At 34.9% G+C, this 26,509-nt stretch overlaps 1 protein-coding gene across 1 annotated transcript in view; it reads right to left on the bottom strand.

Annotated features, from left to right (window-relative positions):
- The window catches only part of NAALADL2 (N-acetylated alpha-linked acidic dipeptidase like 2), a 955,512-nt gene that overhangs the window by 356,272 nt on the left and 572,731 nt on the right, over nt 1-26,509 (bottom strand). The window contains exon 6 of the mRNA XM_063621698.1: nt 11,393-11,536. Coding sequence (XP_063477768.1) covers nt 11,393-11,536 — 144 coding nt within the window. The remainder of the gene's footprint in view (nt 1-11,392; nt 11,537-26,509) is intronic.

The following is a 26,509-nucleotide window of genomic DNA, read 5'->3' as shown; positions in this document are numbered from 1 at the left end:
GTGTGTGTGTGTGTGTGCGCGTGTGCACACATGTGTACCTGTGTGTGAGAAGGCCTGAATATGAGGAGGAAAGCAAGTGCCAGGGGACATAGTGCAATGAGATAAGCCATTGAAGCAAAGTGAGAAGGCCATCTGCATTTAAGAGCTGAGTAACATATAGTGTTAGAGCCTGGGTGGAGGGAGGAAGTTAACCACATTGTGGTAGGGGCAGACAGAACATTTGATATAGATTGAATAGCCTGCATGTAACAGTGCCTAAGGTTGGATCCATTGTGAAGGGAGTAATGGCATCAATTGATTACATGCAGAGGATCTAATTACCTAAGTAAATATATTCCATTTAATGAAAAGGCAATTTCTAACTGCTAGAGAAAAGATTTACAAACATGGAAAGATAAACAAAACTCGATATTGATATGTTCTCACGGTTTTATATATATATAATTTATTTTTAATTATATTTATATTTAAATTACAACTTAATATATTTTAATTATATATTATATATAAAACCAAGAGAACATATGAATTTATATTAATTTATATATTTATATATATAAAACCATGAGAACATATCTATATATGTTGTTGATTATATATATATCTATATATATCCATGAGAACACACATATATACAAAACCGTGTGTATGTGTGTGCATAACACCCGTGCATACAGATTTAAAAGTAAATACAGATATAAATCTGAGTGTATAGATATATTTTTATATATTTACATACAAATATAATATTAAAATGTAACAATATTTTCCTAGTTTTGTTCACTGAGTAGTATGGAGAGAAGCAATACTTCAATAGCAATAGATGAATCCAGATCTGGTTTTCTAGACACTATTCTCCACTCAAAGGACCTAGACTCTTTGGAGAAATGGCTCATAACAGAGCTGGCACAGGAAAAGTACAAGATGATTTGGTACATTTTATGGTGCCAAAAACTAAGGAAATACACGAAGAATAATGAGTACATGTCAAAGGACACAGAACCCAGCTGAAGTTGCTATTACTGCCTAACATTTGACAATTCGAGTATCAAGATACAAATAGTACTGGTTTATAACCTATTGAATCCATTATGCATATAAATCCTAATTAAGTAATGACTCAATACTGGCATGTGTAAATTTAAAAAATCATACAAAGACATGAATAGAAAAAAGGAAAAATCTCTTCTTTACAGTGGAATTTCAACTAATAAGTATAAAGATGATAAAATTACAGCTGGAAGTGGTGGCTCATGCCTGTAATCCTAAAGCTTTGGGAGGATCCCTTGAGGCCAAGAATTTGAGACCAGCCTGAGCAACATAGCAAGATCTTGTCTCTCCAAAAAAAAAAAAAAAAAAATTAGCCAGACATGGTGGTGCATGCCCCTAGTCCTAGTTACTCAGAGACTGAGGCAGGAGGATCATTTGAGCCAAAGAGTTCAAGGCTGCACTGCAGTTAGCTAAAATGGTGCCACTGCACTGCAGTGACAGAGTGAAACTGTCTTAAAAACAAAATAAAAAAAGGAAGTTGGAAAGTCACCATTGGTATCATCACAGAAATGACTGGGCAACAAGTGTCAGTGAACACAAATACTAGTGGCTAAAGATAGCAGGGGTTTGGGGCAGTATGCTACATGATTTCAAATGCTTATTGAGTATAAAAGAAAAAAGGTATAAAGTAACTTCAATAAGGAGACCTGGCGGCCACCACCTTAATCAAGTGATCAAAGGTAGTAGCATCACTAGAGATGGGACAAACTGAAGCAGAGTGAGAAGGACATCTGCTTTTAAGAGCTGAAAAACATACATTGTTAGAGCCTGAGTAGAGTAAAGAAGCTAACTACATCGTGGTAGGGGGAGGTAGAACATTTGATGTAGAGTGAATAGCCCATATTGGACAGTGACGAAGGTTGGATCCATTGCGGAGGGAGTAATGGCATCAACTGATTACAAACAGGGGAACAAATTATTCCCTGGCACATGGTAATATCATGCACCAGCTCATAAAATGCAATAGGAAAAACGTAGTCTCACTCTGTAGTATTACTATTAAAGATTCAGAGCCTGAATATCCTCATGAGAAAACATCAGATAGACCCAGATTGGAGGGACAATGCTGTAGATAATTGGTGTGGAATCTTCAAAGGTAGCAAAGCAAAGGAAGTCAAGAAAAGACAGAAACTCTTCCATCTTGAAGGAAATGGAGGATTTGACAACTTGGTGCAATACATGTGCCTAGTTTGGATCTTACTGTAATTTAGGATGTTACTGGGAAAATTGGAAAATGTTTAATTGAGTCTGTGGAATGCATGGTAGTAATGTATCAATGATTAATTTCTGATTGTGATGGTTGTGTCATCTGTGAAGGAGTATGTTATTGTTTGTCAGATAATTCACCGACAAAGTCAGACATATTCACTCTGTAATTTGCTCTTGAGTAATTAGGAAAAAATACTTTTATTCTCGCAAATTTCTGTACATTTATTTCAAGATTAAAAAAAATTCACAGTTGAAAGTTGTAATTAGAAACTCCTGGAGAACATTTAGGGGCAGTTAATTATTCAAAAAATTGCTGCGTGTGTGTGTGTGTGTGTGTATTGGTAGTTAAAAATTACATTTCCAGCTCACATTTACCAATTTCTGCCTTTCATGTAAAATTTGATGACAGCTTTAATTATGACATGTGAAGTTTAAAAGATTTCAAGATATAAAAATGTGTTCCACTCAGAGAACATTTGTATTTAAATAGGGTGAGGGGTGTCAGAGCTAAGAGACATGAAATAGCTGCCTCTCTCTATCCCTTAATTTCATCATGTGCAGAGAAAAATAACTACTGCCAATTTTATGGTCCAGAGACAATTCTGTCTTGCATTTTTGTTGCAATTATTAAGAGCCAGATTAATTGGTTCCCAATCTTCTTCTTCCGTGATAACTAACAAAGCTTCATTTCCACCTGTATTGTGAATAATTATACCAAGTATCTAGAAAAAAAATCCAATCTTATTCAGAGAGATTTGAAGAATAACACCTGCTGCTAACTCTGAGTCTCAATGCAAATAATTAAGCATTTGTTAGTTTCCTAGGCATAGTTCTTCCAGAGTCTCTAAGTTTAATTGAATATTTGTCCCATTATCATATACTTGAGTCCCTTTCTTGCCGACCTGGCTCTAAAAAATAACTTCTTCCAGGATTGGACTTCCAGATTGTTCTTTCATTTTCTTAATTTTCCTGATCCTCACGGGGACTAGAATCTGTTCTAGAGGCACAGTTTTGATGCTTGAGATGCTGCAGTCTGCAGCTATCTTTCCTAAATGCCAACTGTTTGCCGGAAAATCTGAATATAAACTGCTTCTAGATTCTATGCCATCATAACTTGTAAACTTTCAAGTACATATAGCTATCCCCTGATTGTCTAATACATGCATACACATTTTCACATCCATATGTGCAAGTACTCATGTGAGCTTGCATACTTTTGGAAAAACAATTAACATTGAATTAAATTGTATTCTTTTTATTTAGTAAAATTATGTAACTAGGAAGATATTTTAAATAATATGAATATGAGAAACAATAACTTTTACTCTCTTTGTATCCCTCAGAAATGTAAAAATTGACGATTTTTTCTCATCTGTCTACCAAACACTTCTACGAATCATAAATCATAAAATTAATCAGAAGACTAATCACCCGAAGCACTATGTTTGCTGCATATTTTCTATTTGTTCATTCACATCTATTTGCTACCCTCCATTAACCTTACCCCAGGAGAAGTACCTCTAAGAACTACATCTACCTGGTTCTTTTATCCTTTGGCTTCGGGTTTAGTTTACCCAATTGAAGGCATCAACAAGAGGCCAGCAGGTTGGGTTAAGTGAAAGACTGGAGTATTTATTTTCCAGTACCCTCCCTGGCTGTCCACTTTATGCAGTGACAAATCTGCTTGACTGAAAGCCACAGCACTTCTCTTATAGCTAAAGTACTTGCCAGTTCCTGCAACTGCTCTCTCTTCTTGACCTTTCAGGTTTACAGTGGTAGCAATTACTAGACCTGGTTTAGAGGCAGTAGCCATGGTAGCCCTTTTTTTGTTTTGCTTTACCTGTCCACACCATGTGCATAAGCACTTGATTAAATTCTCTGAAATTGCACATTTTTAGTGTATCCTTTTTATCTTGATGAAAACCTGATTTATATGTCAATCAATCTACACAATTTTCCGGGTCCATATTTGCTGCCAGGAAATAAACGGATGGAAAGGAAGAGAAGATTTTCTTTACTAAAAATATAGTGGGCTAGTATATCAGATTAATCCACTCACTGATAATAACTTATAATGCCAAATAAAATACAAAACAAACCTTGTTAACAGCATCTAAGAATTAGCAAGAAATTAAGAACTTACTAGGTCAAAATTTAAGTTGTGATGGGAACCCAGGTAAATAAAACTATGAGGTTATCTTCAACCTAAGGGAATTTGGTAAACAAAGAGAACCCTTTAATATTGATGGCCTCGTGAGATGCAAAGGTCAGAAGACAAAGTCCTGGGCTTACCAAAACTATGATGAAGAAGGTGGTTCTAAAAAAAGATTCTTCCTCTATAAAGTAGGAATCCTACAGTTCTGAACTTCCCCACTCCCTCCCAAGAGACTGCAAAGAAAGTTACCTGACATTAAGCAGAGCAGGGGCATGGGATCTCTAAGAAGTTGTAATTTCTTAGATTAATTATAAAAGAATACAAAATGTATTTATAACTTCTAAATAATAGAAAAATTTAATGGCAAACATGTAAATCTAAAGAAAAAATAAAACTCAAGGAAAACAATATGTGATTCAAAGAAGAAACCCTAATTAAGATGAAAACTATAAGCCTAAGTACATATTAATCACATTAAATGAAAGGGACAAAATGCTCCTATTAAAAGGCTATCAGATTGCATTTAAATTGGAAATTATTTGCTATTAATGAGACACATATAAAGGGAAGATACAGGAAGGCTGAAAGCAAAAAATACAGAGCATAAAGATACTAATACAAATAGTGTTACAAAATTAATACTCAAACTTAAAACAAGAATTACTACACATAAGGAATATCACTTCATGTGATAAGTGGTTCAACTATTCCGGAAGACATGATATATTTGAATTTATAAACAACGAAGAAATAATCTCAAAATATATGAAGTGAAAATTGACTAACTACAAGGGAAAATGGAGAAATTTATATTCCCAGTAGGAGATTTTAACATGAATAATATACAGAATATGTAAACAACCTGATTAAGGAACTTAGTCTACGTGGCATGTATAGAATAGACAATTACACAGCATACATTCATTTCAAATACTCATAGAACACTGACGATACCCTGAACCATAAAGAAAATCTCAAATAATTGAATTATGAAGAGGAAGCAACATATTCTAATGAAAATTCAGTTGCTTATGCTCTGCTTCAGAAGAATATCATATCGTAATGCCAAATAGCACACAAGTGCCAAATGCATGAGAGAGTCATAAAGAGAAGCTACGTTCAACTTGAACGAAACCCTAAAGAGCTTTTGGTGGAGAATATAACACTTGCACTGAACCTTAAGAATTTAGAGGGTAATGAGCCTTTACAACTTAGAGACACAGACATGCAAGACATATTTGGATAATACTGAATAGAAAAATAAGGAGAAATACTGGATACTTGCAAGGAATAGCAGAATATAGAAACAGAAAGGCAGTGAGGAGTCTCTGCAAGTTTTTGTTTAGTAAATGACAGTGTTGGTCCATAACATGAAAATACAAAGATAGGGTGTATGCTAATGGATTTCATCACACATACAAACTCCAAAGTTTTGTTGGAATTTCTATAATTTGTAAAATGTGACAGGTATTTGAAAAATGATATGCTAAGAATATAAGAAGCTGTAAAATCATTGAGAAATATTGAAAAAGTAGAAAACACTTTTAAAAGTAATTTTGCTTTCAAGTGTACATCTCAGGTTGTCTTTAAGCCTTTTAGCAAACAAACAAAAACTCTAGACTGTACCCCACCTGAATCATTTCTAAAATCAAACTGTTGAGACAGAATCCTGGAAACTTGAGAAGTTCTGGGTGAATGTCAGATCTGCGTCACCTTTGGTAAGCCCAGCCTGCACTCCCCAGGAAACAGAGAATTGACTCTACTTTCTGTGGACTTTGGACAATAGGTTTCCCCCCTACGCTCACTCCATTTAAGATCCCTGATGAACAGTCCTTCAAAGTGAATTCTGAAGCTCTTTTTCCTTTTGTCCAAGGACTTCAGACTGGCAGCTCATGAATGTTGATCTTTAGTTCTACGCAATACTCTGTTATCAGCTCCTACCTCAGACTCCTAGGTTCACTATGTAACTGACTGCTTGAAGACAGTTGATCTGGCATTTGTCTCCACGCATACCAGTTTTTCCTACAGAGTTCTAGCTCCCTGAATTATTCAGATAAAGAGCAGCCATCATATCTATAGGCATGCTATATAGAAGCTCTCTGCAGAGATGAAAATTTTCCCCATTTCTTCTGAATATTTTCCTCCATGTTGATTGGAAAAGCCTAATCAATATTATTAAAGCCCACTCTGCTCAAAAACAAGTTTTTAGTTTTCCCTTTCTTTTTTCTCTTTTAAGGTCTACTAAACAATACTTTGTTTTGTTGTGGCCAAAAAGGTTTGTCATTTGTTATGTTGGAACTTAAAGGAAGCCATGTCATATAAGATCATACTACTCCATTGTCTACCAAGATAAATTGATAGGTAGGTGGATAGAGGGAGAGAAAGACACAGCAAGAGAGAGAGAGAGAATTTCAAGACATTCTTTAATGAGAATAGCATAGTGTACTGGATTTTCTCACATGTAGCAATTCCGACGCGGCTCTGAACAGATTGATCAGTTTCATATGTAAGAATACTCAATGTTGGATTCAATTGTACTAACATTTCCTTTTAAAAGATATTTCTTGAAAAGTTAAAAGGCATCATTTGTCAATAAATGTTTGTGTAACTACAACTTGTAGATAATATGTTCAATACATGTTTTTAAATTTATACTCAAGAAATGCTAGTAATGCATTGTTTCAAGTAACTACTAACAGATTAGGAAGATAGATTTTCAAAATGCATTAGAAATATGTAAAAGTTATAAACAAGATGATCAGTTAGACACTGTCATTTTAATAATAAAAGTAATTTGCATAAAAATATAGAATTGTAAATAAGGAAATAATAGCACTTGAATATCCACTTGAAGAGACATCATCCAAATTTATTTATGTAAAATTTTGTCATCACTGATAAGTTTTAAGCAACATGTAAAGAATTATTTTTTCAAAATAAGTGAATCATCAAATATATCAAAATGTTTATTTTTAACTTGATTCATTTATATTTTTCACCCTAAATTACATTAATGGATTTTAAAGTTTCTTCTTCCCTTTTAATTATTATAGTCATGAATTTTAACCACAAGCTCAGATTGACATGTGAAAATTAAGTTTTCCATGTTTTGACTGAACTTCAAAGACAAATATTGACAATACATTGAATGAAAGGGTCAGGTCTACAAAGAAAAAAACCATTCAAAATGAAATGGAGTCAGTATCCAATTATCTAATTAATGCAAACAATCTATTTAAGGAAGAACTTTTCTCCTGATTCTTTTTCCATTCCTCATACTTTTTTTTTTTAGTTCTCGCAGCGATACAAATGCCCAGCTGTCCACTTCAATTTGCTAAGCCTATCTCATGCATGAAGGCATTTAATTCTTTTGTTTACTTTAAGTGTTATGGTTTGTATCAGTTAGACAGCTTTTAGTTGCAAGTAACCAAAAACCAAATATAAATAGGCTGAGACAAAGGAGGATTGTATTGACTCATATATACGAAAAGTTCAGTAGATTTGGCTTCAGACAAGGCTTTATTTAAGGCTCTAATCATGTAAATAGGGTTTCTTTTTCTCTCTCTCTCTCCGTCTTTCCCCACACCTTCTCTCTATCTCTATTTCTATCTTTCTCTCCCCTTTACTCATCTGACCCCTTCTTATGTTGACTTTATTTTCAGGTAGGATGCATTCCCATGGTCTCAAGAAGGCTAGAGAAAGATCCCAGAGCTACATGGTTTCTTGTTCACCTTTAATGATGAAGCAAGTCATTACTTAAAGTTTGTAAACTGAGTCTTGGCCAGACTTGTATCATCCTTGAACTACACTTGCTTTCTCAACATCCATTTGCCACTTTCCCTTTTTGAACTGTTGCCAGCATTTCCCATCAACATTTTATGAGTAGCTTTGGCAATATCCCTAGAAATAGATTCTGGTTGACTCAAGCCTATTGACAGACTACATCAACTATATTATGATGATTGGTTCAAGGATAATCCAAGTCTGGACAAACAGGACCAAGACTCAATTTCTGAAATTTGAACAATGACTCACTTTAACACTAGAGTTATTAAATGTAGCCTTTGATTTGGTAGTAGAAAAATTCTATTACATTTTGTCTAGATTTTAGAGAATTTTGATTTAGTGTGCATAAAGGGTTAAATGGGTAGGATAAATAACTAGTGGATTCTCACACATATTCTTAATGTGCCCATTCCCAACTTGTTAAGTGAAGATTTTCCAACACTAAAGATCAGGGCTATACTTAGAAAATTCAACAAAATATTATAATTACAATATGTTTTAAATTATTTCTTTAATCCTTAAATAATAAGCATTGCTGTTATTGCCTAAAATTATAGTACCTCATTCAGTATCCTTTTCATGTTCCATCCTGATATACATCACTGTGAATAATTAATGCATTTTATAGTATCTATGAGGAAACAATTATCTCAGAAAAACTATGAGCATTCTTGTCCAAAACATTAGGGTAAGGGGTTATAATCCTACATTAAATTCAGTTTGATGTAGGATTATACGTTCATATAGAATTATACATTTAGATTTTCCGATACTGATTTACCAGACTGAGTGAGACTGCTCAATCAGTATTTGGAAAATTTAAATGTATATTCTGTATTTTAAAAAATAAATAACTCATTATAACATGAAATGTCTTCTCAATGATTTAAATATATCTTTTTGAATTTTTAAAAAACATAACAATTTTTCTAAAAACCATAACAATTTTTCTAAAAACATAACAATATCCATGAGAACAATTTCATATGTCATAACCCCTTAGAAAGTAGGCCTATCTTTCTTGCTTTAACACGGGTATATATCTCAACTCTTCTTGTAGGCTTCATGCCTGTTGTTAATTTATTATGGAAATGCAGCTGGAGAGTGTCATCTTGCTTTGCAAGTACATTATTCTGCATATTATGCCATCTTACTTTGCAAGTACATTATTCTGCATATTAAGAAGAAAATTAATGTTAGGCCAGGCACAATGGCTCATGCCTATAATCCCAGCACTTTGGGAGACAAGCAGGAGGATTGCTTGAGCCCAGGAATTTGAGACTAGCCCTGGCAACATAGTAAGATCCTGTCTCTACAACAAGATTTAAAAGTTAGCTGGGTGTAGTGTCATGTGCCTGTAGCCCTAGCTACTCGGAAGGCTGAAGCAAGAGGATCACTTGAGCCCAGGGGGTTGAGGTTGCAGTGAACCATGATCATGCCACTGCACTCCAGCCTGGGCAATAGAGTAAGACATGTCTACATTTTTTAAAAAAATGTAGTTATTTGATAACAAAGATACTTCTTAATAGTTATGTAACATTTTACAATATACAAAAAAATTAATCCAGTTATGGTGGCTCATACTTATAATCCTAGCACCTTGGGAGGCTGAGGCAGGAGGACCACTTGATCTAGGGAGCTCAAGACCAGCCCGGGCAACTTAGCTAGACCTTGTGGCTACAAAAATACATACTTTTTAAATTAGTCTAGTGTGGTGGCACACACCTGTAGTCCTAGCTACTTGGGAGGCTGAGGTAGGAGAATTGCTTCAGCTTAGGAGTTTGAGGCTGCAGTGAGCTATGATTAAGCCACTTGCACTCTAGCCCTGATGACAGAGCAAGACCTTGTCTGAAAAAATATGTAACATAACATATAACACAAAAAAATTTTAAAAAAGAATTGATACACATATCATACATTGATTCTCACAACTATTTACGATGATAATGGTGTAGCTATCTTTTGCAGCTGCAGACATAGAGGTTTCCAGTGGGAGGTGACATAGGAGAGGGCCTGGAGCTAGCACGGGGACTGTCAGTTCCTTGAGGGCAGGACAGTGGCTGGAATGTATTGGGGGCTCTGTATTGAATTAATTAATTATTTAAATCTGGGCTTAAATATGGTATTTTACAAGTCCAATGCCTCTTAAAACTACACTATTATTTTGGTGTTGTTTACATATTTTAACAAATAGAGCCAATAATCAATTTGTTGGGCTCAGAATAAATGGCAGAAACAAAACAAAAGAAAAAGCTCCTCGATTGCTTCTTCATTCCTGCTTTGAGGACATTGGCTTATTACTGTTTTCTAATTTTCCCACCTTGTTTAATTGGTAATCAGTTTAGGAGGCTCTCAATCTATAGGATTTTGAAAAGCATATGTCCCTAACAGAGAAATCCTTAACGTATTTAGATTTTTTTTGTACATATTTCTTCCACATATTTTATTTTTTGTATGCTTTTGTTGTCAAGAGAAAAACAGTTGAGATAAAACATGACTATTGAGCCCAGAGGTCTGGACACAAGAAAGAGCCCACAAGTTGTAGTTCCCGGCAAATAGATACAAATTTAACAAATTGTAGAGAGAGTCTTTTCTTTAGAACCCTAATGCTGAGGCTGGAGGCAGGAATAAGATGCAGCCGAAGGTTTTCATCCCACCACAGGTAGCTTAACTATTTCAGTTTCATCCTACGTGGTCCAACAAAGCCTGACAAACTGCACTGCAGTACAAGAAGCATTCTAGGGCGATGATGCGTATAGACAGAGGGATTTTTTAGTCAATTGCAGGAATTAGGCTTTAATGCTTTATACTAAAAGACTTCATACCCCAGATAGTTGCCTGCTATCCACTGAATCTTGGCAGGCGATGAGACTGCTGAAGCTGAAACCGGGAAACTATGTTAAGCAGATTTTCATGAACGTACAAAAATGCTTTATTTATAAAGCTACTTTTCTTTGTAGCAGTTCAAAATGGTTTCTTTTTCTAATCTCTCATTTTGGTCAACTCTCGGTCTTTATCAAAATTACTTCCCAAACATGCTGCTAAAGAGCCACAGAAGAAAATAATGCCCACTTCATCAAAAGCCAGTGGTTTTGAAAGGAATAATCCTACATACATCAATTTAGGAGATTAAAAATGACGATGGTCTTTACAAAAACTGTAAAATACAGAGAACGACATTAAATACTTTACCATTATTTGGAAGCTCTAGAGGGCTGCAGGCATCATTTTTGGTTCTAGCTTTTGGTGAAGAGACTAGTTTTGCAACGAGGGATGCAGAGATGGGCTGCACTAACAGAGAGGTGAGGTTTGATCGGCTTTGTCTAAAACTTCCATCTGTATTCAAAAGACAAAGGAAGAGAATCCTTAGTAAACAGAAATTTAAAACACTTAAGGAAAAGTTATCTGTAACGAGTACTTAAATTATGACTGATAAGTTTATATTCATTCATTTGTTTATCTATTCCTTAGTTATACCCTGTTTACTTATTAACATGATTTGAGATACTTAATAAAAATTTAGTCCAAATACAATGACATATCCTAGTTAAAGATGGCAGATTGCACATATGCGCTTACCTCCATTGTCCACTAAAATGATGACAAAAGAATGAAAAAGCATAAATGCACAGGGGCCAGGAGAATAGATAGTAATAAGATTCTAGTTAGAAAGCAGATATGTAAGTGACAGTGAAGTAAGACCTGAGGGGGAAACCTAAAACCTAAGTCCTTAGTAGGGAAGCTGAGAATGCTGCTTACACCACCGAACAAAGAAAGGGTTAGAAATTGTCAACACCAGGTACCTATTGAAATAGGGCTGCAAAAGAGACCAGAAACAGGAGGATCTGATGAAATTCTGACTGTGAAATGGCTTGTTCTCTGGAATCCTCAGCACCCAGTCAGCGTGGGTGCCTGTTCCTTCCTCACTTCAGCAGAAAACTGAGAGTGAGAGAGTGAACAGGGAGACACCAAATACAGTGAGCAACATCACACCTAAAAGAGGATGGTGTCATCCAGGCATGGTGGTTCATGCCTGTAATCCCAGTACTTTGGGAGGCCAAGGCAGGAGGATCACTTGAGGTCAGGATTTCAAGACCAGCCTGGCCAATAAGGTGAAACCCTGTGTCTAATAAAAGTATAAAAATTAGCTGGGTGTGGTGGTGCACACCTGTAATCTCAGCTACTCGGAAGGCTGAGGCAGGAGAATAGCTTTAACTCGGGAGGCGGAGGTTGCAGTGAGTCAAGGCCATGCTACTTGCACTCCAGCCTGGGTGACAGAGTGAGACACAGTCCCCCCCAACCCCCCAAAAAAAGGTGTCATGATTGCCAGGACGCCTCAGATGTTTTCTCTTTTGGCACACAGAAACCTTCTCTCCAGGTAGGGCAATAGAAGGTTCACTCTTAGCAAATATGATGAGATCAATAGGAAATATCTAAAAATACCAAAAACAGGTCTATTAATAAAAGAAACAACTCATCCACAACATCCTCCAATGAAATTTATCAGTCAATAAATCCCAGTCATATACAGGACTTCAAATCAACTTAATTTTGTTATCCTTAAGTAAGAGATCTCAGCCAAGGGCAACCCTAGGCTGGCCCCTTGGCAGCAGACCTAGTGAGGATGACGGCAGGTGGTCAGCAGAGCTGGGGAGGGAGGTCTCTAGGAAGACCAGATTAATGAGAATACCAGATGTGTGCTAACATATTAAGAGAATATTTACAGTAAGATCAGAGTGTAAGAGTTTGAAGAGTGTCTAGCTATAAAGAAAAATAAGAAACCTATAAAGGGAGACAACTATTAGCTTAAAGGGACCAAAAGTTGTGCAAGAAGAAATTTAATCATTGAACAATATGTATAATATTTACATAGTCATAATAATATAAATAATGACTGTTGATTTAACACAAAAATGATCCTTTTTAGGAAAAAGGACAAAAGGGAAAAAGTCAGGCAGTGATGTACATGAATACTTGTGAAAGTTAAGTCTCTATCTCTCAAAGTGGTAAGTCAATATAATGGATAAAACTGAGAAACAAACTCCAATGCATAACTGAGCAGAAGGAAGGTAAACATAAAAGGTAAGTAACTACTAAAGATGTTAAAAACAATTACATATTTGCCCTGGGGAGTTAAAGAGAGGAGAGAATAGACACAGGGTAGAGGAGGAGAAGGTGACATTTTTATAAATTAAGCCTGTAGAAATATTTGACTATTTACATGAACTAAATGCATCTATAACGTCAAAAAATAAAAAATAAAAATAAAATAAAACAGTTATAATAACACAAGTACAAAAAAGTACACGAATAGAATAGAGATAATGGAGAGAACAAACTATGCTTAAGGAAATAATGAATACTTATTCAGTTTATACATTTTTACTGACTCAGAAAAGGAAATACACAACAGAATGACTCTATCAGGCAGCCTGTAATGTTTTCAAATGCAGTGCTATATTTTTCAGCACTTTTATTAGGGAAAATAATTGCTAACGGTTTTCCTCAGAATTTAATTTGATGGCACTTCAGAGGATGGAGAGCTCGATGATGCTGGTATCCAGGCTACAGGAGGAGGTAGATTATAAATAAGTAAATATGATACAGGAGTGTTTCCTTAATTTATCATCTGGAAGACCACAAGGCTAAAATATTATATTTAGCTTAGGCCTATGGCAGCCGTGGAAGTCATGGCTTTGAAGAAAAAATAATAAAGATTTAAGCTTAGAATCCATTTTGTTATATAAGAGCAGTGCTGGCCTCATTATTTCATTGCTCCCTTATATAGATATATGTAACAGTGCATTCGGACCACAGTGTAGGCCATATTTCCCAACAGTTTTCATATTCATGGAACCACAAGTGGCTATATAATTTGCAGGACCCACAGTGAAATGACAACGTCGGACCTCTTGTTTAAAAAGTATGTAGAATTTCAATATGGCAATAGGAGAGCATTACATCAAGTGTGGGGCCCTTTGGAAAGGGGACTCTGTGAGATTGCACAGGTGGCATGCCAAGGTACCAGGCCCTGCATAATTTATGTAGAAGATGCTAATAGTTGTGCAACCTACTGAGGTAAACCAAAGGGGATTTTCAGACCATAGGAGGCTGCTCTCAGCCAAAAGTGACGAGCCTCAAGTCTCCTACTGCTCCAGGCTGCACTTGAGGACAAATTGATTCATGTTTCAAAGCATAGACAATGTCTGTACAAACTAGCTGGGAAACGCTGGGATAGCCATCTGGTTTTCCCAGTACGTGTTTTCTCTCCCAGCCATTACCTTTGGAGCTTTTAATGTGCATGAGATAATGAAATAATATTGATGCACAATGTGCTGTCTATCATTTTGAAGTTTTCATGATTGCGGAAACTTCTTAAGACACTGTATGATTGCACCTCTCCCCAATTCAAACACCAAACTCTTTAGCTTGCCATTCAAGGACCTTCACAATCCCAAACCTTATACTTCGATATTATTTCCTATCAGTTTTCTTCATACATCTTAAGCAAAATCTTAAGCTATACCCTTACACACTCCATGAGCCACATCCCCTATGTTTTTGCTTAAGCCATTCCTCTTACTTCACTTGTTTTTCTCATGCATCACATGCATCTAAAGTACTCAGTTCCTTCAAAGCCCAACTTACAATCCATCTTCTACGTGAAGCTTTCTCTGGCACTCACAGCTCTGTGTGCCATATCTGCACCTTTTTTGCAATGCTTGCTATTTTCAGTTAACATTATCACTATGTAAAATCACTTTGTTTGTTCCCTCTGAACTATAAATTCTTGAAAGCAAGGACCAAGTCATTTACATCATTGTATGATACACAATGCCTAGCACCTTGTCAGGTACATAACAGGAGTTCAATAATTAATGGTAGAAAAAAGAATCAACAATTGTTTGAAAAATAATCTTAATGCCTATGTCTTAATGGTTCTCTGAGTCCTGACGAAATTGAGCTGGGGTACAATTGAAGAATAAATTATAATTGTATGCTTGCTATATAGTTATGCTTCCTCCCTGGCTAACTAATACTCTCCCCCGGCAGACATATTAAATAAACTTTCAAAAACCGTCTATCCCTATCAATTTGCTGATTATCCTTGCTCTAAAATTAACTTTTGTAGATAAAAAGTCTTTAAATAAATAAAATCATCTTTAAGATATATTTACGTTAATAAAAAATCAATAACTGCATTCCATTTTTCTCTAGAATGCTCTATTAAGCTTATGAAGCAATGCATTTAAATGTTAAATATGAGTGAACCCTAAACCATAATTGAACATACCCAAACCCTTGATTTTTTTGTGCTGCATGACTAATAGACTTGCATTAGTTTTGAAATATCTAAAGTAAGTGCCTCATTAATTTTTTACCTTCAGCTTAATGGAAATTTGACAAACAGTTCACTTCTGAGAGCAGATACTAAAAGCAGGACTTTACAGGACACTAAGATTAAATTACAGACAGAAGTTATTTTTTAAAAAAACCTATGTCTATTGAAGAAGAGCTGAGAGAAGAGTTTTATTTTCTTACATTATTAAGAGGTTTTGAATAAAGCTAAACACATGTACTATTTTTATTCGGTGATAATTTAAAGCGTATTTATGAACTGTAATAATCCATTAGATATGAGATGAAAATTAACTGGATTGTGTGCCTCGAAAGAAAGGATACCATACAAAAAAGACTGTGACACTACATTTTAGCACTTTAACTTTCAGATTGCAGCATTTATATCATACTCTGTACCTTGTTTATGCTTCATAAAGACTGAGGGGGACCAACTTTTATTTTAGTAGCTACCTAATTCTCTGCTCACGTTATGCACTCTTTGTAATCCAGATAAAGACTCAAACAGACCAATAACATCAATAATTCAATCCCTGATTCAATGCTACATGTGCATAGTATAATGAGAAAATTGGATAAACAAAGTCCTAAGTCTGACTCCATCATTGATTCACTGTTTGAAATGTTACAAATAAATAATTTCACTATGATACTATAGTCATCTCTACCAAGGTGACACCAAAGTGTCTTCACTACTGAAATAAAAATAGTATATTGGTTCAGAGACCTAGAGCCAAAGTTACTGTGGGTGAAATTTAGAAGAAATTAGCATTAAAATAAGTAAGTTGTGTTCTAATTGTACATCCTTAATTCTGTATCACGCTTTTTCAAACTGTTGATGCCCACTTCAATCTCATCTGGTTGGCTGTGTAAAGAAAATATGCTCTGTTAGTAACCAGTATGTATATATATTATTTTTTTGATATGTGTGACAAGATGGGATACTTTTAAACCTAATTGAAAAGTCGGTGTTGGCCAGGCATGGTGGCTCACGCCTGTAATCCCAGCACTTTGAGAGGTCGAGGAGGGTGGATCACCAGAGGTCAGGAGATCGAGAACAGCCTGGCCAAAATGGAGAAACCCCATCTCTACTGAAATTACAAAAATTAGCTGGGCATGGTGGCATACGCCTGTAGTCCCAGCTACTCAGCAGGAGGCTGAGGCAGGACAATCACTTGAATCTGAGAGGCGGAGGTTGCACTGAGCTGAGATTGCACCACTGCACTCCAATCTGGGCGAAAGAGTGAGACTTCATCTCAAAAAAATAAAAAATAAAAAAAATAAAGAAAAGTCAGCATATTCAAGTGCTAATTAGCCAAACAGCATCAGGGAAGATAAACCTTCAGAGATTAGAAATCTCACATACTGAGATGAAAGCACTGAGAGGTTAGATAAGATAAAAATGTGCTGGTTAAATAAAAGAGGGATCTGGTGTGTTTTAATGATGATGGTGAATGAGAAGAATAACACAACTTCAGAATTTAGGAGTACACATAACTCAACCCTGTGCACCTCACGTGTGTGTGTGTGTGTGTGTGTGAACATGAGATCCTTGCTACTCACTCAATGTTGCATAGATCCTTCCTATTCAATATAGTCCTCAGACAAGCAGCATCTGCATGGACTAGGACTTACTTGCAATGCAGAATCCCAGGTCCCACCCCAGGTCTTCTGAATCAGAATCTCTAGTCTATCAAGATCCCCAGGTGATTTGTATGCACATTAGATCAGTACTGGCCTAAATCATTACATAGTCGTCCCTTGGTACCTGCCAGCAATCGGTTCTGGGAGCCCTTGTGGATACCAAATTCTGCATATGCTCGAGTCCCTTAAATAAATTGGCCTAGTATTTTCATATAACCTATCCACATTTTCTTATATATTTTAAAGCATTTCTAAATTACTTATAATACTTAATACAATGCCTACATATCACTTAATTCACAGGAATTCAACATAGTACTCATCATGGAGAAAATTCAGGTTTTGCTTTTTGGAACTTTGTGGGATTTTTTTTTCCCAAATACTTTCAATCTGCAGTTAGTTGAATCCACAGATGTGAAACACTTGGATATGGAGAGCCAATGGTATATTTTTAATAGTGTAATTTATATAGTTTATAAAATCACTCATTCATAAGAGGAAGAATGAAAATAATAAAAACTGTATTTGCTCACCCTCCCCCAAATTAACTACATCAGTAAACCACAAATCAACAGTTCTCAGTCTCCTTCAAAATGATTAACATGTCTCTTTATAAGCTATTTCTAAATAACAAATTTGAAATGGACAGAGAGGAAGTCCTAGCCAGAGTAATCAGACAAGAGAAAGAAATAAAGGACATCCAAACTGTTAAAAAGGAAGCCAACTGTCGCCCTTTGCTCATGACATGATCATATAAGTAGGAGACCCTAAAGACTCATCCAAAAAGCTCATAGAACTGGTAAATGAATTCAGCAAAGTTTCAGGATTAAAAAATAAATGTACACAAATCAGTAACCCTGCTATACACCAACAGCAGCCAAGCTGAGAATCGAATCAAGAACTCAACCCCTTTTACAATACCTGCAAAACAAATTAAATACTTAGGAATATACTTAACCAAGGAGGTGAAAGGCCTTTACAAGAAAATCTACAAAACACTGCTGAAAGAAATCATCGATGACACAAACAAATGGAAACACATCCTATGATCATGGATGGGTAGAATCAATATTGTGAAAATGATCATACTGCCAAAAACAATTTACAAATTCAAGATAATTTCCATCAAAATACCACTATCATTCTTAACAGAACTAGAAAAAAAATCCTAAAATTCATATGCAACCAAAAAGAGCCTGCATAGCCAAAGCAAGACTGAGCAAATAGACTATGCTATAAGGCCATAGTCACCAAAACAGCATGATACTGGTATTAAAACAGACATATAGATCAATGGAACAGAATAGAGAACCCAGAAATAAAGCCAAATACTTACAGTCAACCGATCTTCAACAAAGAAAACAAAAACAAAAAGTGGGGAAGTTCACCCTATTCAACAAATGGTGCTGGGGTAAGTGGCAAGCCACAGGTAGAACAACAAAACTGGGTTCTCATCTCTCATCTTACACAAAAATCAACTCAAGATGAACCAAAGATTTAAATCTAAGACCTGAAACCATAAAAATTCTAGAAGATAACACTGGAAAAAACCCTTCTAGACACTGGCTTAGGCAAAGACTTCATGACCAAGAACCCAAAAGCAAATGTAACAAAAACAAAGATAAATAGATAAAACTTAATTAAACTAAAATGCTTCTGTACAGCAAAAGAAACAATCAGTGAACAGACAACCCACCGAGTGGGAGAAAATCTTTGCAATCTATTGATCTGACAAAGTACGAATATCCAGAATCTAAAAGGAACTCAAACAAATCATCAAAAAAAAAAAAAAAGAAAGAAAGAAAAGAAGAAACACAAGCACAAGAAACACAAGAAAAACACAAACGATCCCATCAAAAAGTGGGCTAACAACATGAAAAAACATCTCTCCAAAGAAGATATACAAATGGCCAAAAAACATACGAAAAAATGCTCAACATCACTAATGATAATGGAACTGCAAACCAAAACCACAATGCGATGCCACCTTGCTTCTGCAAGAATGGCCATAATCAAAAAACAAAAAAAAATAGATGTTGGCATGGATGTGGTGAAAAGGGAACCCTTGTATGTTGTTGGTGGGAATATAAACTAGAACAACCACTATGGAAAACAGTATGGAGATTCCTTAAAGAACTAAAAATAGATCTACCATTTTATTCAGCAACCCCACTCCTGAGTATCCACCCAGAGGAAAATAAGTAATTATACAAAAAAAAAAAAATACTTGCACATGCATGTTTATAGCACACAATTCACAATTGCAAAAACATGGAACCAGCCCAAATGCCCATCAATCAATGAGAAAATATGGTATATGTATACCATGGAATACTACTCTACCATAAAAAGGAACACAATAATGGCATTTGCAGCAACTGGGATGGAATTGGAGGCCATTATTCTAAGTTAAGTCACTTAGGAATGGAAAACCAAACATCATCTATTCTCACTCAAAAGTAATAGCGAAGCTATGAGGACACAAAGGCATAAGGATCATACAGTGGACTTTGGGGACTTGAGGGAAAGGATTGGAGGGGGTGAGGGATAAAAGACTACACATCGCGTACAATGTACATTGCTTGGGTGATGGGTACACCAAAATCTCAGAAATCACCACTAAAGAACTTATTCATGTAACCAAACACCACCTGTTCCCCCAAAACCTATCAAAATAAAAATAAATACATAAATACATAAATAAATGAATAATAAGATGGTCAGAGAGCATTTGGTTTTGGTTTTGTCCTTTCCTCAGAAATAAACTTGGTGGTGCAAAGATAAAAATTGCATTTATAACACTTTATTTCAGCCACGATTAAATATTACAATAGCTAAGTGATTTGACTTACATTTCTTATTTCTTGGTTTTTAACAATTATAATTTATTATAATAAAAGACTGACAAACTAAAAGTATTAATACTGTGGACTTACCAGAGAACCAAACAAACAGAGCTGAAAAACATTGAGATTTTAAAACACATTTTCTGCTGCACTTTTATGAAAATGACCCAAACATCAATTGAACAAACTGATATCAGTGATGTTGTCCTGGAATATTTTATCTGACTTTCTCCAGAGGGCTGCCACTTTGACAGAAATCAGACCATTCAATAACTGGCACAAATGTTTTTTCATTTTTATTTTAGCTCACTAAATTTACAGTTATTTTTCTGAAATGACCAGTACACTAAATTGGTTAGTCATTTTGTTGTCCTTGTAAATACAGCTGATCCTTTATTATTTCAGTATCTTACAGTCCACTGGTTATAAATATTACCGTTTTCTATCAAGCCTAGTCAAAGTCAGCAAAGTGTTGTTTAGATTATTATTTAAAATGGAAACTTACTTTAAAAATGTTTTGTGCTATGCATTATTCTCAGAATAAAAGGAAGGGGATCAGTGACAATTTTCTGATGAATTAATTACTAAAGTTTAAATGAATTGTTTTGCTTTGTCTAATTGTAAGCCTAAAATTCATGATTCACGATATAAAATTTGAAACCACGAAATTGTAAAAATAAAGACATAGATGTTCACATCTTCTCATTTCATTGGTCCACCCCTAAGCAAAAACATCTTGCTATGCTCCCTAGTAAATATCATACTACTTTCATACTTAACTAATGTGTCATAACAACAGTTATATTTACATTTACATTAAAGGGAGTAGAAAGCAATATACCCATTTGTAAAGCAAAATATGCATTCTGATACTAAAAGAATATATAGATTATGCAGAGTAAAATTTTACTTTTTAAAAAGTACTACACAGGTCAAGTCTTTGTTAATATTAATTTGGGTCTTCCTTTCCAATTAGCTTATCCATAGGTAGGAAACAGGCTCAAAAAAGGTGAGAAAACTTTCCCCATGATGAAAAATGTTTTTCTTTTATGTTTAGACATATAAACTCAAGATTTATATTGGTTAGGTACAATTATTTGGGGACAAAGGACTATAATATATGAGTTACCATCATTCTCTTCCCTCCAACAAATATGCTTAAATATGTATAAAATTTTGGCTATGCAGTTTTGTAATTTGTGCTAAACTTGATAGTCAATTAAAGGATAATTTTTATTATTATATTAAAATGTTTTGATTAATGTGTACTTAAGCAAGGTGTTAAACTAGATTTTGGCCATTATACAAGACATAAGCATGGTACTTAATTATATGTTAGTCGAAATCTAGTCTGTCCTGTAATTGAGTTGATTATATTTACAGAATTATGAGAATATATTTTCAAACATACTTTAAATTGTTTCTATTGCTTTAGTACATATTGATATAGTCACATCAAAACAAAGAACGATCCTGTGTTTTCAAGTGGATGATGGTCATTAACGTGTTCTTTAAAGACATTTTGTAACCTGAACTTTCTACCCAGGAAACAAGACTTTCTCTGGTAAAGGGTTTTATCTTTCTAAGTTTATATTAATAAATTTGTCATTTTCAGTGAAAATTAAGATTTATAGCAGCAGTGGTAATATTTAGACACTGATAAATATTTTTTAAATCTATTTCAGAGAAAAAATTGTACATATGATAATTAATTCCCTACTCCATGTTATTCTAAACATTTATATTCTTTGGTATTCCTCATTTGTCTACTCCAAGACTATTTTATCCCCTAAACCATTCTAAAAACACAAACATTTGGAAACAACCATAAACTATATCATAAGAAAAACAAACTAAGAGACAGATAAAATATCTAGTTTGTTCTTTACTTTGAGGAGAGTAGTCTAGATTCATAACTGGAATAATTGGCCATCTGCACATTACATGTAATATAAGCTAAGTAAACTGCTTCAGAGGCATTCCCCTGAGAAGCTTTCCATCTCTTACTTGAAGGGTATAAACATTGGAATGATTTGCAAAATTTCTAGCCTTGGAAAAAGACTAGTTTACATTTTTAAAAGATAGCAAATAAACTATGAATGTGTTTTGTTTTTGTTGTTGTTATAAAAGTACACAACCATTAATTCTTCATACCAGATCATAAGCACACATTACTTTATTTTATGAGACTGATTAAATGAACAGACAGAAGCTCAGTACTTTATTTCTGGATTTACTTATTTTTTAGATAATAAAAATGGAAAATAATTCACCCCTGCTTCCCTGATACAGATGTTGCTAGAATAAATGAGCTAGCATATATGAAGTACTTCTCAGATCTTTGTAGTTTCCTGAGTATTTCCTGTTTTCACGTGGAAACATTGACACAAGAAAAGAAGACTGGCCTGGGGTTCGGAGACCAGTATCTGGCCTTTGCTCCACCCCTAATTAGGAAGGGACTCTGGGATAGTTTTCCACATCTTCTGAGTTCTTAAACTCATCATATATACAGCATTTTCTTGACATTAATTTAATAGAAATCTTTCCATTTTCATGTTGAAAGAGGCTCTTTGTAGTTACATGCATACATCTAAATTTGAGGTGAATGTCTAACTATTATTACAGAAATGCCCCTCATGTTTGGAATGGGTAGTGTAAAAGATTTCAATATATTCCCTTCCTGGCTTATCATTTTTCTTACAATATTATTAAAATTAATTTTTACTCTTAGTCACATGTAGAACTGTGACCCGATTACCACTCGTTTCCTGCTGTAGTGATGGTATATAGTGAGAGAAGATATACTTGGAAGAAAAATATTGGTATTTTAAAACACTTGTCATGGGAAAAATTCCCCTGGTTAATGAGACACAGATTCATCATTTCATCATTGAAAAGTGTCTCTGCAAAGAACTCCAGTCAGAAACACTCTATTAATTCTTCCTCTGAATTTATACATATGAGAATTTTCTTACATAAAAGTTCTATAATGTGGTGAATGTTACTTGGTAAGTTGTTTTGCATGTACATTTCTTCGAAGTACTTTTATGAAATGGAACCCAAATTCACATCCAAAAGAGAAAAAAAAAGGCTAGGGATAAAAGTCTAAGGTAATGCATTGCCTACTTTCTTATAAGGTAATATTTTTCAGTGTATCGAAAGGTTATTTTACTTAATAACGAGTTTTCTTTGAAGTCACAGCAAAGGCTATAGTGTCACAGTTAGAGACATGGCTGTGCTTAGTATAGCACTAATGGTCCTGTTAATAAGCTAGGGTGTTCTTAAGGGATAGGAATGGTGCCTTTGTTAGTCCCCGTGTGCAGGACTTCAAATAGCCCTATGCACAGTCATCTTTTAAACGCATTTCCATGATAATGGAGCTTGAACAAAAGCCTAGATTATTCACATTGCTCAAAATGTTCTTTTTCAGCTCCTTCATTTAATCTTCTTCACAACCCAGTGATGTTATATTACACCAGTGCTACATTTAAAGAATGTTTTGTGTCACTCTTAGTCAACACTGTGAATGTTTCTTAGATGAGGTAGGAAATGAGTGGGATGTTACCGGAAAAGAAAAAGAGTCCAAGAAGTTATTCCAGAGCAAGAACAGGTCCCTGTTTGGCAACTCTATTTGATTGTATATTTGTGGTTTGGGATGGAAACAGGGAGCAAACCAGAAGAGCTGGGATACGACTGGAAGATGCAAACATCCAGCTTCATGACTGCAACTATTTAATGAATGAAAGAGATAGAGTAGCCAGAAAATCCCAGGTCTTTGACCAGGAAATGTGAAATGAACCAGCAAAGATGCTTCGGCAGGCCTGAAGAGACTGGGAACACCAGATGAAAGAGAACAGGTACCTGTAAAGAGCAGTGAGATAGTCAGAGGAAACAATGAAACTAAGTTGCTGATGAATAACTGTCAGAACACGTTCCCATGAATGCTCAGTGGTCAGCATGTCAAAGTCTGGCTCCATTGAGCAAGATTTTTGTCTCCTCATGGGAAAATAACACGTGCTTTTAAAGTAGTGGCTAGAGCCCTAAAAAACAATTAATAGAACTGTTCTTATTAGCTACATCTGGTGTAGAATGAGCCTGGCTTTGACAGGGTTTTTCCATATATGTTTCAAACTGTACAGAAAATGACTGTAGGGGAGCTGATTCCAGGCAAAAGAATCAACATGATTAAATGAGCTGTGGGAGGAAAATAAGGCTGTGAAAAGGGAATGGCAAGTAGCCAAGGTTAACCGGAGATGACCACATATGGTGTTGATTAAGTCTAAAATTATAGAGTCTTTATTGTGGTGGGTTTTATATATTAAATGAAGAAAATTGAGTAAGTACTGGGAGATTTTTATGGAGTTTTAAGAAGATAATTAGTACCATCAAAGGGGATTTTAGAAATTTTGATTTGAGAATGATATGCAGAAGGAACAGAACTGGAAAAATTCTGTTTCACAATGTATTGTATTCACAATTAAAACAGTAAAAATAGATCCCATTTGTGCCAGGCGCAGAGCTTGATACTTGGCATATATTGTCTCATTCCATTTTTACACTTTATATATGAGGATCCAACTTTTCAAACTAGTTATTGTTATCTTCATGTGACAGAAATAACTCTAAAGCTCAGAAGCAATGTAATGCGAAGAGTCATATGGCTGGTAAGCTACACAGGTGGGTTCAGGGTCTACTTCTTTTAGCTTTCAAAATTAAAATTCTGATGTCATTACTGTTAAAAGCTATTTTTTTTTTTTCTCAACAAGAAGTAATAGCTGCATGAATTAGGCTGTCTCTGGACACAGAAAGGTAAAGATTCATGTGAAAAGTCTGGGAAAGGAGAACGGTCACAACTTGGCAGCCCACTGAACAGAGTAGTGGCAATGAGGTAATTAAGAGAGAAGGCAATTAAGGTTTCAATCCTGGATGAGTATAAGAATAAAAGTCCTATTAATCACACAGATTCAGTAGGAAGACTTGCCTGAAGGGAAAGAAGAGTCAGAATATTTTAAATAATTATATTTAGTATTTGGCTTCATCGGACAAGTATTACTATAAAGCCTATAAATAAAGTAAAATGTCCTGACCTGTTCACACAGAACACTTCTGCATGCAAAGAACTTTTGACTTTCACTGCTTGGTCATAGTACACATGTTACTGTTAACCCCCTTGGCTCTTTTTGGAACACTTTGCAAATGTCTGCACACTGACACTCCTTAAACTGGAGTTTCCCAGGCCATAAAGTGAGAATAGAAGCTGCCTAATACTTAGCTTATAGCAAAGCTTGAGGATTAATGAGAATGCTTATAAAGTGCTTTTAGCTCTACAGAAGAATAGGTACAATATAAATGAGTCACATTATTCCAGTGACAAATACTATCCATAAACTATCCAATAGAACGAAAAAAAAAAAAAAAACCCAATCTCTGTCGTTCCTTCTGATACTGCATATTGTCCTGCTACTGCTTTTTTAATTCTTTTGAGGTTCCCGTGAGGAAAAAAAATTAACATTTCTGCAGTATGCCCAACTCGTGAAGTGTACTGAGATACACAAATCAAACAGATCATAGGACAGGCTTTGCTCACTTTCTCATAGTACGTTTGGCGTGAAATGAAACAAAAGAAGTAACACATTTGCAAGGTTGCTTCAAAGAAAATATAAATCATATGAAAGCAAGATGGCTATTTTTAGAAGGTGTGATGTTAAAGTTGAATCCATTTTTCAGTACAAAAGACATCAACTATTTTCTGAAGGCATTTAGGACTTATTTGTACTTTTCAGAGATTTCAAAATTATTTCAAGTTTCAATAAAAATATCAATGAGATGCTAGATTTAAAAGATTCAGCATTATACCTATATCACCTATATACTGATCTAAGGCTGATATTAAAATTAAGTGGTTCTCCATAAGCAATAGGAAATTATAAAACATTAACTAATGTCAAACTAGACATAACATTATATAAAGACTCAATAGTCTAAATCTGCATTATAGTTATCAATAAACAATGTCCAGACTTTTTAGATATAGTATGAGAACAATGATTTATAGATAGACTTCTATGCTGCTCTTATATATTTAGCAATTTATTGAGACAGGAAAAATTGAGAGAAGAAATAATAACGTGTAGAGACACGAAGTTACACTTATTCAGTGAATCTGCCTCTGGATAACAGAGATGTAAGTAAGATGTAAGTATGAAGACAACATCAGCCTCATCATACTGATTTTAGCTGGAAGACAAACTAGAGTTATAAAATTTAGTTAATAATATGAAAGAAAATTCCAACAAAAAGATGAAATATTCCCTTTAATAGTAAGATTGGAATCCCAAAGTTGTGTACTGAATACTTTCAATTAGAGTATATTTCAAAATAATGCCATATAGAATCTTTAAATCTTCATTGCTTTCAAGTTTCCAAATTAATACATATATATGTGTTAACACACACGTAT

This window comes from Symphalangus syndactylus, chromosome 17 (genome assembly GCF_028878055.3).
Source record: "Symphalangus syndactylus isolate Jambi chromosome 17, NHGRI_mSymSyn1-v2.1_pri, whole genome shotgun sequence".
NCBI lineage: Eukaryota > Metazoa > Chordata > Mammalia > Primates > Hylobatidae > Symphalangus > Symphalangus syndactylus.
This window is presented reverse-complemented; position numbering and strand designations above follow the sequence as displayed.